Source organism: Puma concolor, chromosome C1 (genome assembly GCF_028749965.1).
Source record: "Puma concolor isolate L17-30 chromosome C1, mPumCon1.1.hap2, whole genome shotgun sequence".
Lineage (NCBI taxonomy): Eukaryota > Metazoa > Chordata > Mammalia > Carnivora > Felidae > Puma > Puma concolor.
Window position 1 is genome coordinate 219,949,214 of NC_141674.1, and position 12,534 is coordinate 219,961,747.

The following is a 12,534-nucleotide window of genomic DNA, read 5'->3' on the forward strand; positions in this document are numbered from 1 at the left end:
CTTATGCAAAGCACAGAACATACCCTAGCCGCCCTTGGTGTCTCCGTGGTGACTAGGACATCAACATTGTTCCAGATGGAACAGGATGGAAAGCCTGGCTGCCCCATCCACAGCACGTGGCCGGGCTCTCGGGGAATCGTATACTTGTCCGTTGCTCCCCTTGCAGCCTGAGCGCGGGTCACCAGAAGAAAGTGGCCCCCTCCCCCCGTCAGGATCCAGTCCCTCCACTGCCATTTGAGTCCCTTCGCCACCGTGGCGTCCCCTGTTATCCCTGCATCTGAGCTCTGTCCTCACCACTCCATCATTACAGCCCTGTCATAGCCATGGTCCCAGCCCAAGCTCTCTTTCCGCTCCTGCTCTGCTCCAGAACAATCGTTGGCTCCCACCTGCCTGCAGAATGAGTGGGATTACTTAGCACGGGCTTCCAGACCCTCGCTGCCTGTCCCACATGGGTGCCCTGGGAGCACTTTCCTCCACACTGGACAACACACACCTCACAGCCACACGTGGGGTTCAGGGCGCCCGGTGCAAACACACGCCTCCGTGCCTTTGCCTGGGCCGGGCTTTCTGCCTGGGGTGCTCTCTTCCTGTCCCACCCGCCTCCACCTTCCGAAGCCCTTCCAGGCCAAGCGCAGTGCCTCCTCCCAGGACGTTCTCCTCCACCTCCTCGGGCACGACTTTTGAGAGTCCGTGTTTGCACCCAGCTCACCTCCGTGCCGGCCCCCTCCTTCCGCCCCAGAGCTCCCCAGACACAGGCAGGTCAGTCCAGAGACACGGTGGGTCCCGAGGTCCTTTGAGGCGAATCCCCGACTCAGAGCCACCGGCCTCGTGATGGACTTTGCCAGAGACACCACCTGCCACGGGGCCAGCGGGAGGTTCCCCGGTGCGCTGACGCTGGGGGCGCTCCCAGCAGGTCTCAAGGCTACAACCCAAGTGGAGGCCCACGTTTCCAGCAGGGGGACGAGCGATGAGCCCCTTGTCGGTCAGAGGCCTCTCACCAGTCCCAGCCCAGGGCACCTTGCCGCCGGGCCCCCTGAAGCCGACGGGCATTTTAGGGTCTAAACGGCACAGGCGAGGCTACTCGCCTGCCACCGCGGCCAGCCCCCGCGGGGGGCTTCTCGCCCTCTGCCAGAGGGCCACCCCCGCGCGGGCCGCAGGTCCCCACGCCTGCAGTGACAGATGGGAAGGGCCACGTGTGTCCTCACCGCCCCGGAGTTGGGATTGCTGGCTTAGCAACTCCCTCGGTGGAGTTTGGTCCCAGAGCAGGGATGTGTGGCAAAGCCAGGCCACACGCCCTCTGCCCAGCACGGAACCATGGACGGGTTTGCCAGCCCCCTGCCAACGAACAAGCCACCACCCAGAACACTTTGCAGCATCTGCCGATTTCCCTGGTGTGAACACCTCCCCCGGGGCTGATCTCAAGCTGCCGCCTCGATGTCCCGGAACTCGGGGCTGGGAAGAGGGGACGTGCCCCTCACACCCCCGAGGAACAGGTGCAGTGTGCCAGGCGGGGCCCACGCCACACCTGCCAGAGAGGAAGGGGGGCTGCCTGCCCACCCCCGGGCTCTGCTCGCTTGTGGCCACGCACGCAAACAGTTCACTAGGGTGTGACCCCAAATGCCTCGCTCTGAGGGGCGGGGTCCTGAGACCCCCGCAGCCCGTGTCACATCACGGAACTAAAGGAGAGGCAGTAGCAGTCTCTGGAGCCCTGGTGAGGTGGGGCTTTAGTGCTCGCTCCAAGGCAAGGGAGAAAGAATTGGACTGAATTGTTGCACACCTGCTGTTGTTCACTTGCACACCTGCTGACGTGCCTCTGTTCCCCTAAAGATAAGGCTGGCGACTCCTTTGACCGGCAGTCAGCGTACCGCGGATCCCTGACGCAGAGAAACCCCAACAGCAGGAAGGGAGTGGCCAACCACAGCTTTGCAGTAAGCTTTGACCTTGCTTCCTGAGGCCTGTCAGATTTACAGATTGACGTTAAGACTGCGGAGCAAAGAAAATAGGGATAAACTGACAAGTGCAGTAAAACCAGCAAAAATTTAAAGGAAAGTTGAACACGGTTTCTTAAAGGTACCAGAATATACCGATGATAAGGGTCTCTGCCTACCGAGGGATGGGTCTCAGCTCGGGGAAGGGGACCATCCATGGAGAAAGGACACTCAGGGGAGGGGACCGTCCATGAGACAGTGAGGATAGTCAGGGAAGGGGACCATCCACGAGACAGGACACTCGTGGGAAGGGGAGGGGACCCTCCACGAGACAGGACACTCAAGGGAGGGGACCATCCATGAGACAGGACACGAGGGGGAGGGGGAGGGGACCCTCCACGAGACAGAACACCCAGGGGAGGGGGAGGGGACCCTCCACGAGACAGGACACTCGGGGGAGGGGGAGGGGACCATCCACGAGACAGGACACTCGGGGGAAGGGACCATCCATGAGACAGGACACTCGGGGGAGGGGACCATCCACGAGACAGGACATTCGGGGGAGGGGGAGGGGATCCTCCATGAAACAGGACACTTGGGGGAAGGGAGTGTCCAGGAGACAGTGAGAACACTGTCCTCATAGCCCCACCGGCTTACCAGTGCTGTAAAGGTCATTCAGCAAACCGCATGTACAGATGCTGGGGTCAGGCTGTCCCCAGGTCTGTGGGAGAGAGGTCAAGGCGACCCCAGCGGCACATCGCAAACATGGCACTGTCACAGCTCAGAAAAGCTGATCTCTTGGGACCTCAAGGCCACGCCCACGTCCTGGGGATGGACGTGATGAGTGGGTGCCAGTGGTCACAGTCAAGGCCCAGATGGCTCTGCACCCCCACCCCCACTGGTGACTTATTCTCTCCATGGACTCTGGCTTTTAAAAAGAATTTCAAAGCCTCTCATGATAGCGATACCCCATTACAGGGATAAGGCTGTCCCTAACTGTGTGAGCCTCGTGCTGGCAGATGGGGATGGGGGCGATATGGCTGTCATTAAGCCGCACCGACGGGGGGACGGGGCCGTGTGTAGGGACAATGACAAAGAACGGAGGCGCCCCGTGGGCCTCACCTTCACCAGAAGGAGGCATCGGGACTGTGGCTGGAGCATGGCCGTCCCCGACGGAGGGCTGATAACCATTAATAAGAAACTTGCCAACAGGGATTGAAAACCTAAAATGCTTTCAAATTAGAATATACCTCCCTGTATTTCCGAGCCTTAAGTTTTCAGATACTTTCCGTCCACTCACCCCCTTTGATGAGAGGCCAGTGCCACTGACCCAGCTTCAGAGCTGGGGAAACAGAGGTAGACCAGTTGTGTAAAAACCCCCAAGGGGATTGACTACATGTTCATGTGTCTTGTGTACACTCTGTGTGTGCACGCTCATGTGTCTTATGTGCGCACTCATGTGTCTGTGCATGTGCACACGCTCGTATGTCTTGTGTGCACACTGATGTGTCTGCTTGTGTGTCTTGTGTGCACGCTGGCATGTCTGTGCGTGTGTACACGCTCGTGTGTCTTGTGTGCACACTCATGTGTGTGCATGTGTGTGCTCATATGTGTGCACGCTCGTGTGTCTGTGCGTGCTCATATGTCTGTGCATGTGTGTGTGCTCGTGTGCCTGTGTGTGCACACTAGTGTATCTGCATGTGTGCCGCGCGTGTGTGTGCATGTTCATGTGTCTACGTGTGTGCATGCTTGCGTGTGCACGCTTGTGTGTCTGTGCACGTGTGCGCTCATATGCCTGTGTGTGCACACTTGTATGTCTGTGCTTGTGTGCACGCTCGTGTGTCTTAGGTGTACACTCATGTGTCTGTGTGTATGCACACTGGCATGCCTGTGCATGTGCACACGCTCATGTGTCTTGTGTGCACGTTGATGTGTCTGTGCGTGTGCGTGCTTGTGTGTCTTGTGTGCATGCCAGCGTGTCTGTGCGTGTGTACACGCTCATGTGTCTTGTGTGCATGCTCCTGTGTGTGCATATGTGCGTGCTTGTGTGTCTGTGTATGTGTGTGCTCGTATGTCTGCACGCTCGTGTGTCTGTGCGTGCTCATATGTCTGCATGTGTGTGTGTTCATGTGCCTGTGTGTGCACACTAGTGTGTCTGTGCACGTGTGCCGCGTGTGTGTGTGCATGTTCATGTGTCTACGTGTGTGCATGCTCGTGTGTGCACGCTTGTGTCTGTGCATGATCATACGTCTGTATCTGTGTGCACGCTCATGTGTATTGTATGTGTGTACCCTCGTGTGTCTGCATGAGTGCACTTCTCTGCACGTCTGCGCACGCTCATGCATCTGTGCGTGTGTACATGCTCATATGTCTGTGCACGTGTGCCCACGCTTGTATGCCTGTGTGCACTCTCGTGTGTGTGCATGTGTGTGCATGCCTGTGCGCACATGTCTGTGTGTACACCCAGCTGTGCACAGCCACGCCTACACGTATTTGTGCTTTGCAGAAACCCGTGATGACCCAGCGGCCCTGAAGGGGGGTTGTCAGAAGAGGACGGAGCGACCCCGGAGCCCCGGCTTTCCCTCCACCTCAGCCATCACGTTCCTCCGCCTGCCGTGCACTTTGTGCTGCACTCAGTCCAGCCGAGAGACGCGACGGAACAGCGTCCATAATGGAACCCCACCTGCGAGGGGACTGCCGTCGTCAGACCTTCAGCTATTCGCCCACGTTCCCTGACGCCCTCCGACACCACCCCTGCCGGCCTGCTCTGATCCATGAGAAACATCTAAGCTGACACTCTTTCCTTTAGGACCGTGTTCAACTTTTTGAAGGACACAAAGTAGAATGTTCTCAGTGTCATCTTTCAGCCCTTTCCCTGCTGGCTGGGACAGTAAAGGGCTGGCTCCGCGTAGCACCTGCTATGTGTGTGCCCCACACCATACCGGAGCACGAGCAGGTGTGTGTGTGCGTGTGTGTGTGCGCGTGTGTGCAGTCAGACAAGGAAATTGGGCGTCAAGGCAAGTGACTGAACTCATGGCCAGCTGACAGAGAGGGATTGATCCCCGCCCCCCGCCCCTCACACCTATTCTGCAAGTTCATCTGTGGCTCACAGACCAGGAGAAATTCCACTGGGGTCAAGGGCAGAGCAAGCACGTGGTAGCTGGTGAGCATCTGATCGATGTCCAAGTGCAGGTACAGAGGACCTGCTGGAGAGGTGGACGCTGGGGCTCTAGACAGGCAGGACGGCGGGTTCCAGCCGGCACTGCCACTCCTGCGGTGGCATCCAGTGGGACAGGGGAGCAGGACCGCTTACTGATGCCTGCTGCCCACCTGTCGTCAGTCTTGTAGGTGAGCTCCGAGTGCTCCTCCACCAGGACAGCCTGGGATTCGGGGTTACTTCTGGGCATCTGTGTGGCTTATCCAGCTTTAAGGGGAGCCCACTGGGACCCTTGGGGCTGCCCTGGAACATAGTAATGGTAATGGCACCCCCCCCCAACTGAGCATCATTACATGCTTCCCAGAGACTCTTTACTCCTTGGGTTAAATTTAAGCCAATTTTTTTAGGTTACTTATTTTGTGAGAAAGAGAGAGAACATGAGTTGGGGAGGGGCAGAGAGAGAGAGAGAGAGTGAGAGAGAATCCCAAGCAGGCTCTGCGCTGTCATCGCAAGGCCCCACGTGGAGCTCGATCCCACCAACTGTGCGATCGTGACCTGAGCTGACATCCAGAGTTGGACACTTAACCGACCGGGCCACCCAGGCGCCCCGCTTTTAAGCCCGTTTTGCAGAAGGGGACACAGAGCCCTGTGTGTGAGGCAGCCAGCCCTGGGAGCTAGAGGCTACCACGTGATACTTTCTAAAGTGACTTTGGGCCAGCTTGAACTTTTTTTCTCTTAAACTGCTCGGGGACGGAAGGGAACGAAAGGCAGGTGGAGAAGCCTGTCTTCTGACCTGACGGGGGTCAGAGTCCCACCCCCGCCCACCGCCGTGTGGACCCTGGACCGCCAGCTCTGTGTTTCCACTGAGCCCAAAGGCGGCGGCCGCAGAGCTCACGCCGTCCCCAGGCCCGCCCGCGGGTTTCAGAAATCAATTTGAACGACTGGGCTTCAGGTTATGCTGGGGTCTGCAGAAAAGACAGACGTGAGGCCCCTTCTCTGGATGGAAGCTGGTGCACATACGTAGCTCCGAATTCAGTGCTAAAAACGATTAAAAGCTTCCTGCAAATGAAAGGAGATCAACTGGGGGGGGTACACCTCTCCTTGTCCACAAAGTAAATCAAAGTCAACGTGAGTTCCTAGGAGCTAGAGAAGAGACGGTCTGCTGGCCGTGGGTCCCCGAGTGTTCGTGTAATAGGGACAAAGGGTCCCAGGTACTGCTTTACTTGTTCCTGCCGGAGGACTTCATTGGCCACGTTGTTCCTCCACTGCCGACTTGAGCGCCATCAGAGCGAGAGCACGTACTCACTCATTCACTCATTCACTCAGCGGCACCGCAGAGGCCCGCTGACCTGTGCTGATCTGGCGGGCGTCCTCCCAGCCCCCAGCACCGGTCCCTCCACCCCTCCAAAGCTCCTCTCCAACCCCCATCGAGCCCCACGGCCCTGCGCACCTGTGGGCTGCAAGTGCAGCCAGTTCCACACCGGAGACCAGCGACCCCCTCCTCCAGCTTCTCAGGGTCCCCCTTCCGGCCGAACTTGGCCTCACCGCCCCCAGCCCCTTGCTGTGCCCAGTAATGTCCACCCCAGCCTTCCAGCAGCTCACTCCAGGGCTTGGGGCTGTCTTCTCCTTCACCCCAACGTTCTGTCGGGAGAACCTGGCTGTTGGGAATATACCTTTATGCCAAAGACTGCCACTCAGTTCTTTTCCACGACGCCTGGATCTTGTCCCTGGTCTCGTGACAAATCCGTGTGCTTGGTCTACAGCTGTGTCCTGTCGTATCCGTGCTGTCTCTGCTCTCGCTTCCATGGCCGGTGCTCCGTTACTCTACCGAGACCTTCGTTGTGACTTGTGAACGAACGCGCGTCCCCAGGGAGCCCCAGCTACTCCACGTGCCGTGCATGGGGGCAGCCCGGGAGTCAGAAGGGTGGCCGTGAACCTCACTACAGGGATCCCCGTGCCTTCCAAACGAGCCCCAGCCTGGGATCCGCCAGGCCTGTCGGTTTGGGGGTTTGGGGGACCCCTGTCCAAGGCAAGCCGGCCCCGTCTCTTTTCTCCAAAGCTCCTCCTTCCTCAGGTCGCCTGCCCAGCCTCTAGGCCTCGGTCCACAAACCTGGCCACGCCCACCTGCCACCTTATCGTCTGTGTCGCTTTTGTGCTGCGAAAACAGAGTTGAGTGTATACCATCTGACCCTTCACGGGAAGGACTCACGAGGCCTTCTGGGTCTCCCAAGTCTCCCTCTGCCCTTCTCTCATGAGGACGCTTGCCCTTGGATTTAGGACCCAGCTCGATTATCCAGGGTAATCTCATCTGGAGATCTTTACACTAAATACATGTGCAAGGACCCGTTTTCCAAATAGGGTCACATCCACAGGTTCTAGGAGTTAGGATAGGAGTCTGGGGAGCCACCATTCAGCCCACTGTAGCTACATTATAATCACGCTGACAGAGAGATCAGTGGAACACCCCCCCCTCCCCCGGCCAGACCCTAAGAGAGAGCACGGGGAAAGCAGAAGGTCATGGCACGTGCTCCCGTGAACGGCCTCCTCCCAGCCTCCCAGGGAGCCCTGGGCTCAGGCACACGCTTCACTTCCGAGAGCCACCAGGAGCATGGACAACAGGCGTCCTCCCCGTCCTGTCCACTGGCTTTGCCACACGCTCCCCCTTGTCCTCTGCACCCCCATCCTCATAGAATCCCCCCCGCCCCGTGACTGTTCTCACATCACCCAGCAGCAGGACACTTGGCACTCACTGCCCCACTCAAGGCCAGAGGACCCACTCTGTGCAAGTAAACCTCCTGTCCCACCAGTTCAGGGAAGGGGGACTGGGAGGGGCTAGACGGTGCATTGAGTGCATCGAGGGTCCACGGCCCAGCCTGCCCAGACGTGGTAGAAAAGCTTCAGGAACAATGGCTGTGCGTGTGGCCTCACCGAGCAGTGACCTGGGGGGCTCGGGCACAAGCAGGCCCACGCCCGTGGAGTCCACGGCAGCCAGCACAGCACCCAGGAACGGCCACGGAGCCACCAGACTGCCGGTTTCCAGGAGGCTCCCAGGCACGACTGACCGTCCCCCACCAGAGGCAGTGGCATGTGGACAGCCTGAGTAGGACCAGCGTTCCCCACTCAGAGAGAGGGGAGGCTCCCTGTGGCTGTCGCCACGGTTACAATTTCAAAGTGCCCCCGAACTGCCCACTTCGTGCTGGCCTTTCCAGGGGTAACGCTGTGGCTCACTCCAGACAGAGCCCTGAGGCCGCAGCCCTGCTTGGGGGCAGGGCTTCCCTGGGAGTCAAACGGGGGGCAGAGACGAAAGTCAGCTGTGTCCCCAAGGGCTGACCAAGGGAAGCGCTTCCTGCCCCCTCGCAGTGGGACTCTCCCCAGACTGGTGTCTAATCCACAGAGCTCGCTGGGTGCCCACGCCGACAGCTGAGTGCTGGCTCCCCATGGCAGCAAATAAGAGGTGGTCGTTTTCATATAATAAATTCCATTCTTTGAAAGAGCTTTCCCAAGTCCCTTTCCTAGCAGACGGTCATTCCAGAAGCACCTTTCCTGGAAGCTGATTACGGGGAGGTGGGTGACCAGGGACCCTGGTGTTCAGCTGCTTCCAACCAAGAGCGAGAGGAGTCCGTGGTTTCATTACAACTCCAAGTGGGTATTAGAGTTAGCGTTGAAAACATCTCTCCGGGGGCGCTCAGTCGGTAGAGCATGTGACTCTTGATCTCGGGGCCGTGAGTTTAAGCCCCAAGCTGGGCATGAAGCCTACTTAAATAAAAAAGTAAAATATTTCTCCAGAGTTTTATTCTCCAACAGTCTTCTTTATCAGAGAAAAGAAAAGAAGCATCATGAGGAGCTGAATGTGCAGATCTTGTAGTTTATTTTCTTTTTAATGTTTATTTATTTTTGACAGAGAGAGAGAGAGACAGAGCATGAGCTGGGGAGGGGCAGAGAGAGAGGGAGACACAGAACCCGAAGCAGGCTCCAGGCTCCGAGCTGTCGGCACAGAGCCCGACTCAGGCTCGAACTCACAAACCGCGAGATCATGACCTGAGCCAAAGTCGGACGCTCGACCGACTGAGCCACCCAGGTGCCCTGGATCCTTCATGGTTTAAAGTGAGCTTAGAATAGGCAGCATGAGGCCCTCTGCTCAGATCACCTAGCGCCCAACACATGGCGGTCCAGGCCCAGATAGCCACTTATGCTCAGTTCCTGCCACATGCCCGGCGAAGGGTATGACCTTCCAGGCGATTGCCCCAGCGCATCGACCCGAACCACCTCAGGTCAGTGGTCTTCCACGGCGGTGCTCTAGCCAGCAGCGATTTCTGTAAGTCTCAGCAGCGCTGTGTGGAAGAAGCCGCTTCACCGGGGGCCGGAGACCCACCCCGAAGGCACAATAGGATCCCTGTGCACTTGGCTTCTGGTCCCCAGACGCTCCACAGCCTGCACGTGAGCCGGCCGAGTGACTTCTAAGCGTGCTCACGAGACCTGTGGCACCAAAGTTGTTTTTGCACAGAATTATTATTAGATTATTACTAATACTATTAGCAGTACGAGCTATCTCTGTGTTTTGTTGGGAAGAAAACAGAAAACGCGGATAAGCTACGGAAACCAGAACAGAGAGCATCATCTCTCAACCAGCAACCCTGCTCATTCTTCCAGACGTCCATCCGTTATTTGCTCTCAACTTAAAACTCCCGCAGGTTAGTTTACTGGCAAGGAGATGAAGCCCTCTCCGGATGTTGCCCCATGGCTATGGCTAATTTTAGGTGCCAACTTGGCTAGGCCCTGGAGCCCAGACTTTTGGCCAAACACTGGTCTAGATGTCGCTGTGATGCTTTTTTAGATGTGGTTAACATTTACAATTAGTGGCCTTTGAGTAAAGCAGATTCTCCTCCGTAGTGTGGGTGGGCCTCATCCAATCAGTTGAAGGCCTTAAGAGAGAAAGAAGGAGGTCCCCCGAGAAAGAGACAATTCTGCCTCAGCGCTGCCTTCCAATTCCAGCTGCAACATCGTCTCTTCCCTGGGTCCCCAGCCTGTCATCTTGCCATGTAGATTCCAGACTTGCCAATCCCACAATCGCATTAGTTCCTTAAACTCTCTCTCTCTCTACACACACACACACACACACACACACACACACACACACTTCGTTCCATTTCTCTGGAGAACCCTGACTAAGGCATAGTTCCTACAAAAAAGCCACGTCTGATATTTCCCACACCGGATACCCAGAACCCAGTTGGATGGGAGTCACATACAAGCAATGGAGAACGTCATTTCCGATGATGATGAGTGCGATGCCAGAGTTCCCAGAGCCACTGTCCCCTCAGGGAGGAAGACACGCCCACCACCGCTCATCTCTCATTAAAACTTGACCTCAGCTCTTGGGAGCGGTGTTTCCCTGACACAGACCTGGGAAACAGCTTTCTAAATTAAAGATGAGTCCTTTAAAATGTTCTCAAGAGGGGCGCCTGGGTGGCTCAGTCAGTTAAGCGCCCGACTTCGGTTCAGGTCATGACCTTGCAGTTCATGAGTTCAAGCCCCGAGTCGAGCTCTGTGCTGACAGCTTGGAGCTCGGAGCCTGCTTCGGATTCTGTGTCTCCCTCTCTCTCTGCCCCTCCCCATTTGTGCTCTGTCTCTCAAAAAAAAATAAATAAAATACAAAATTTTTAAAAATGCAGTTGATTGGGGTGCCTGGGTGGCTCAGTCAGTTGAGTGTCTGACTTCGGCTCAGGTCACGATCTTGCATTTGACGAGTTCAAGCCTGGCATCGGGCTCTGTGCTGACAGCTCGGAGCCTGGAGTCTGCTTCGGATTCTGTGTCTCCCTCTCTCTCTGCCCCACCCCTGCTCACCCTCTGACTGTCTCTCATTCTCAAAAATAAAAATAAACATTTAAGAAAATTTTTGTAAAAATAAATAATTTTTAAAAAGTCCTCAAGAATTTGGATTTTCAGAAAACTTCTGCATCAGAAGCAGCTTTGCTAGTGACTGGAGCCCCCCCCCCCCCCCCACACACACACCGTGGTCATTCTGCAGCTAGGACTCTGGTGGCTCCCAGTCCCCACGGCCACCTCCTTGCAATCAGATTGTGCACCATTTTTCCAGGACTCCAGAAGGAGCCCACGTTTAAGAAACACAGGCCAAAACCACAAAGACTCGTGTCTTCTAGAAATAAGTACCAGAAAGAGAGATTTCATCAGTCACTCAGACACGCTTACGGACTCCTGCATTCATTTCCTGGGGCTGATGTAACAAAGCACCACAAGCAAGGTGGCTGAGAATGACAGAAACGTGTTCTCTCACAGCTCAGGAGGCCAAAGGCCAAGGTCAAGGTGCCGGCAGGGCCGGGTCCTTCTGGAAGCTCTGAGGGAGGATCCGTGCCATCCTCTGCCCCAGCTTCCGGTGGCCTCCACCTGTCCCTGACTTGTCTCTGCCTCTGTCTTCACAGCACCTTCTCCTGGTGTCTCCGTGTGTCCCTCCTCTTCTTCTAAGGACGCCAGGGACTGGATTTAGGGCTCACCTCACTCCAGCACGACCTCATCTTAACGTGATTCCATCTGCACCTGCAAAGATCTTATTTCCAAGGTCACATTCTGAGATTCCTGGTTGACGTGAATTTCTGAGGGACACTCTTCAACCCACTGCACCATTATGGTCCAAACACCAAAACCACAAACAGCTACCCACCACCGTGCTCCCTGCTGAGTATGCCCGGGAACCCACCTGGTTGAGGGTAAGAGTTCCAAGAATTCAAAGCCATCAAGTTCACTCCAAGAGAGGGGTCCGCTCATGAGGGTCTCCCCAGTGTGGGGTTCCTTTCATTGCAAGGAGCAGAACCCACTCAAACCAGCCCAGGTGAGACGGCGAGTGTATGAGCCACGCACGGAACTTTCCGTCAGGACGGAGGGACACAAGACCCAGCCTCGGGAAGGGAGGGCAGGGCCAGGGGGGCCCAGGGGCAGCCATGCCCCTATGACGTTTCTGAGGCTTCCCTCTTGACCGTGAACCTCTCGGCGGGCTTTTCAGCCCCAGTTCTATTTCCCTGGAGCGGTCACAGTCATCTTCCAGACACAAAGTGACGGAGCGAGCAGGGCCATGTCCCTCATAGGTGCTGCCAGCCTAGGGCGGGATCTGCCTCGACTAGCAGGGGAGCAGGTCATTTGATCCCGTGCAAGTGACCCAGCGACCTCGTACACGTGGGATTCATAAATCGGACTATGGTCTCCCCACCAGGGCCCGAGGGCCTCCCTCAATGGTGGACCATTGGCCCTCACCTATAATGAGTAATTTGCCCGCTAGAAATACAGGGGGCAGCTGACTGCGGCCCGGGGGCCCAATCCAGCCAGCAGCCTGGTTTTGTGAAACAGCCCTGCAGGTGCCCAGCCCTAGCTATTCAGGTTCAGTTCACCTGCAGCTACAACACAGACCCCAGCCCATAAAGCCGGATACGTTCACCG

At 56.7% G+C, this 12,534-nt stretch overlaps 1 protein-coding gene across 1 annotated transcript in view; it reads left to right on the forward strand.

Moving 5' to 3' along the window:
- The window catches only part of MLPH (melanophilin), a 43,598-nt gene extending 38,759 nt beyond the window's left edge, over nucleotides 1–4,839 (forward strand). Inside the window, exons 14-15 of the mRNA XM_025912775.2 lie at nucleotides 1,828–1,928; nucleotides 4,435–4,839. Of these exons, the coding sequence (XP_025768560.2) occupies nucleotides 1,828–1,928; nucleotides 4,435–4,461 (128 nt within the window). The 3' untranslated portion in view covers nucleotides 4,462–4,839. The remainder of the gene's footprint in view (nucleotides 1–1,827; nucleotides 1,929–4,434) is intronic.
- Nucleotides 4,840–12,534: the final 7,695 nt, after the last annotated feature.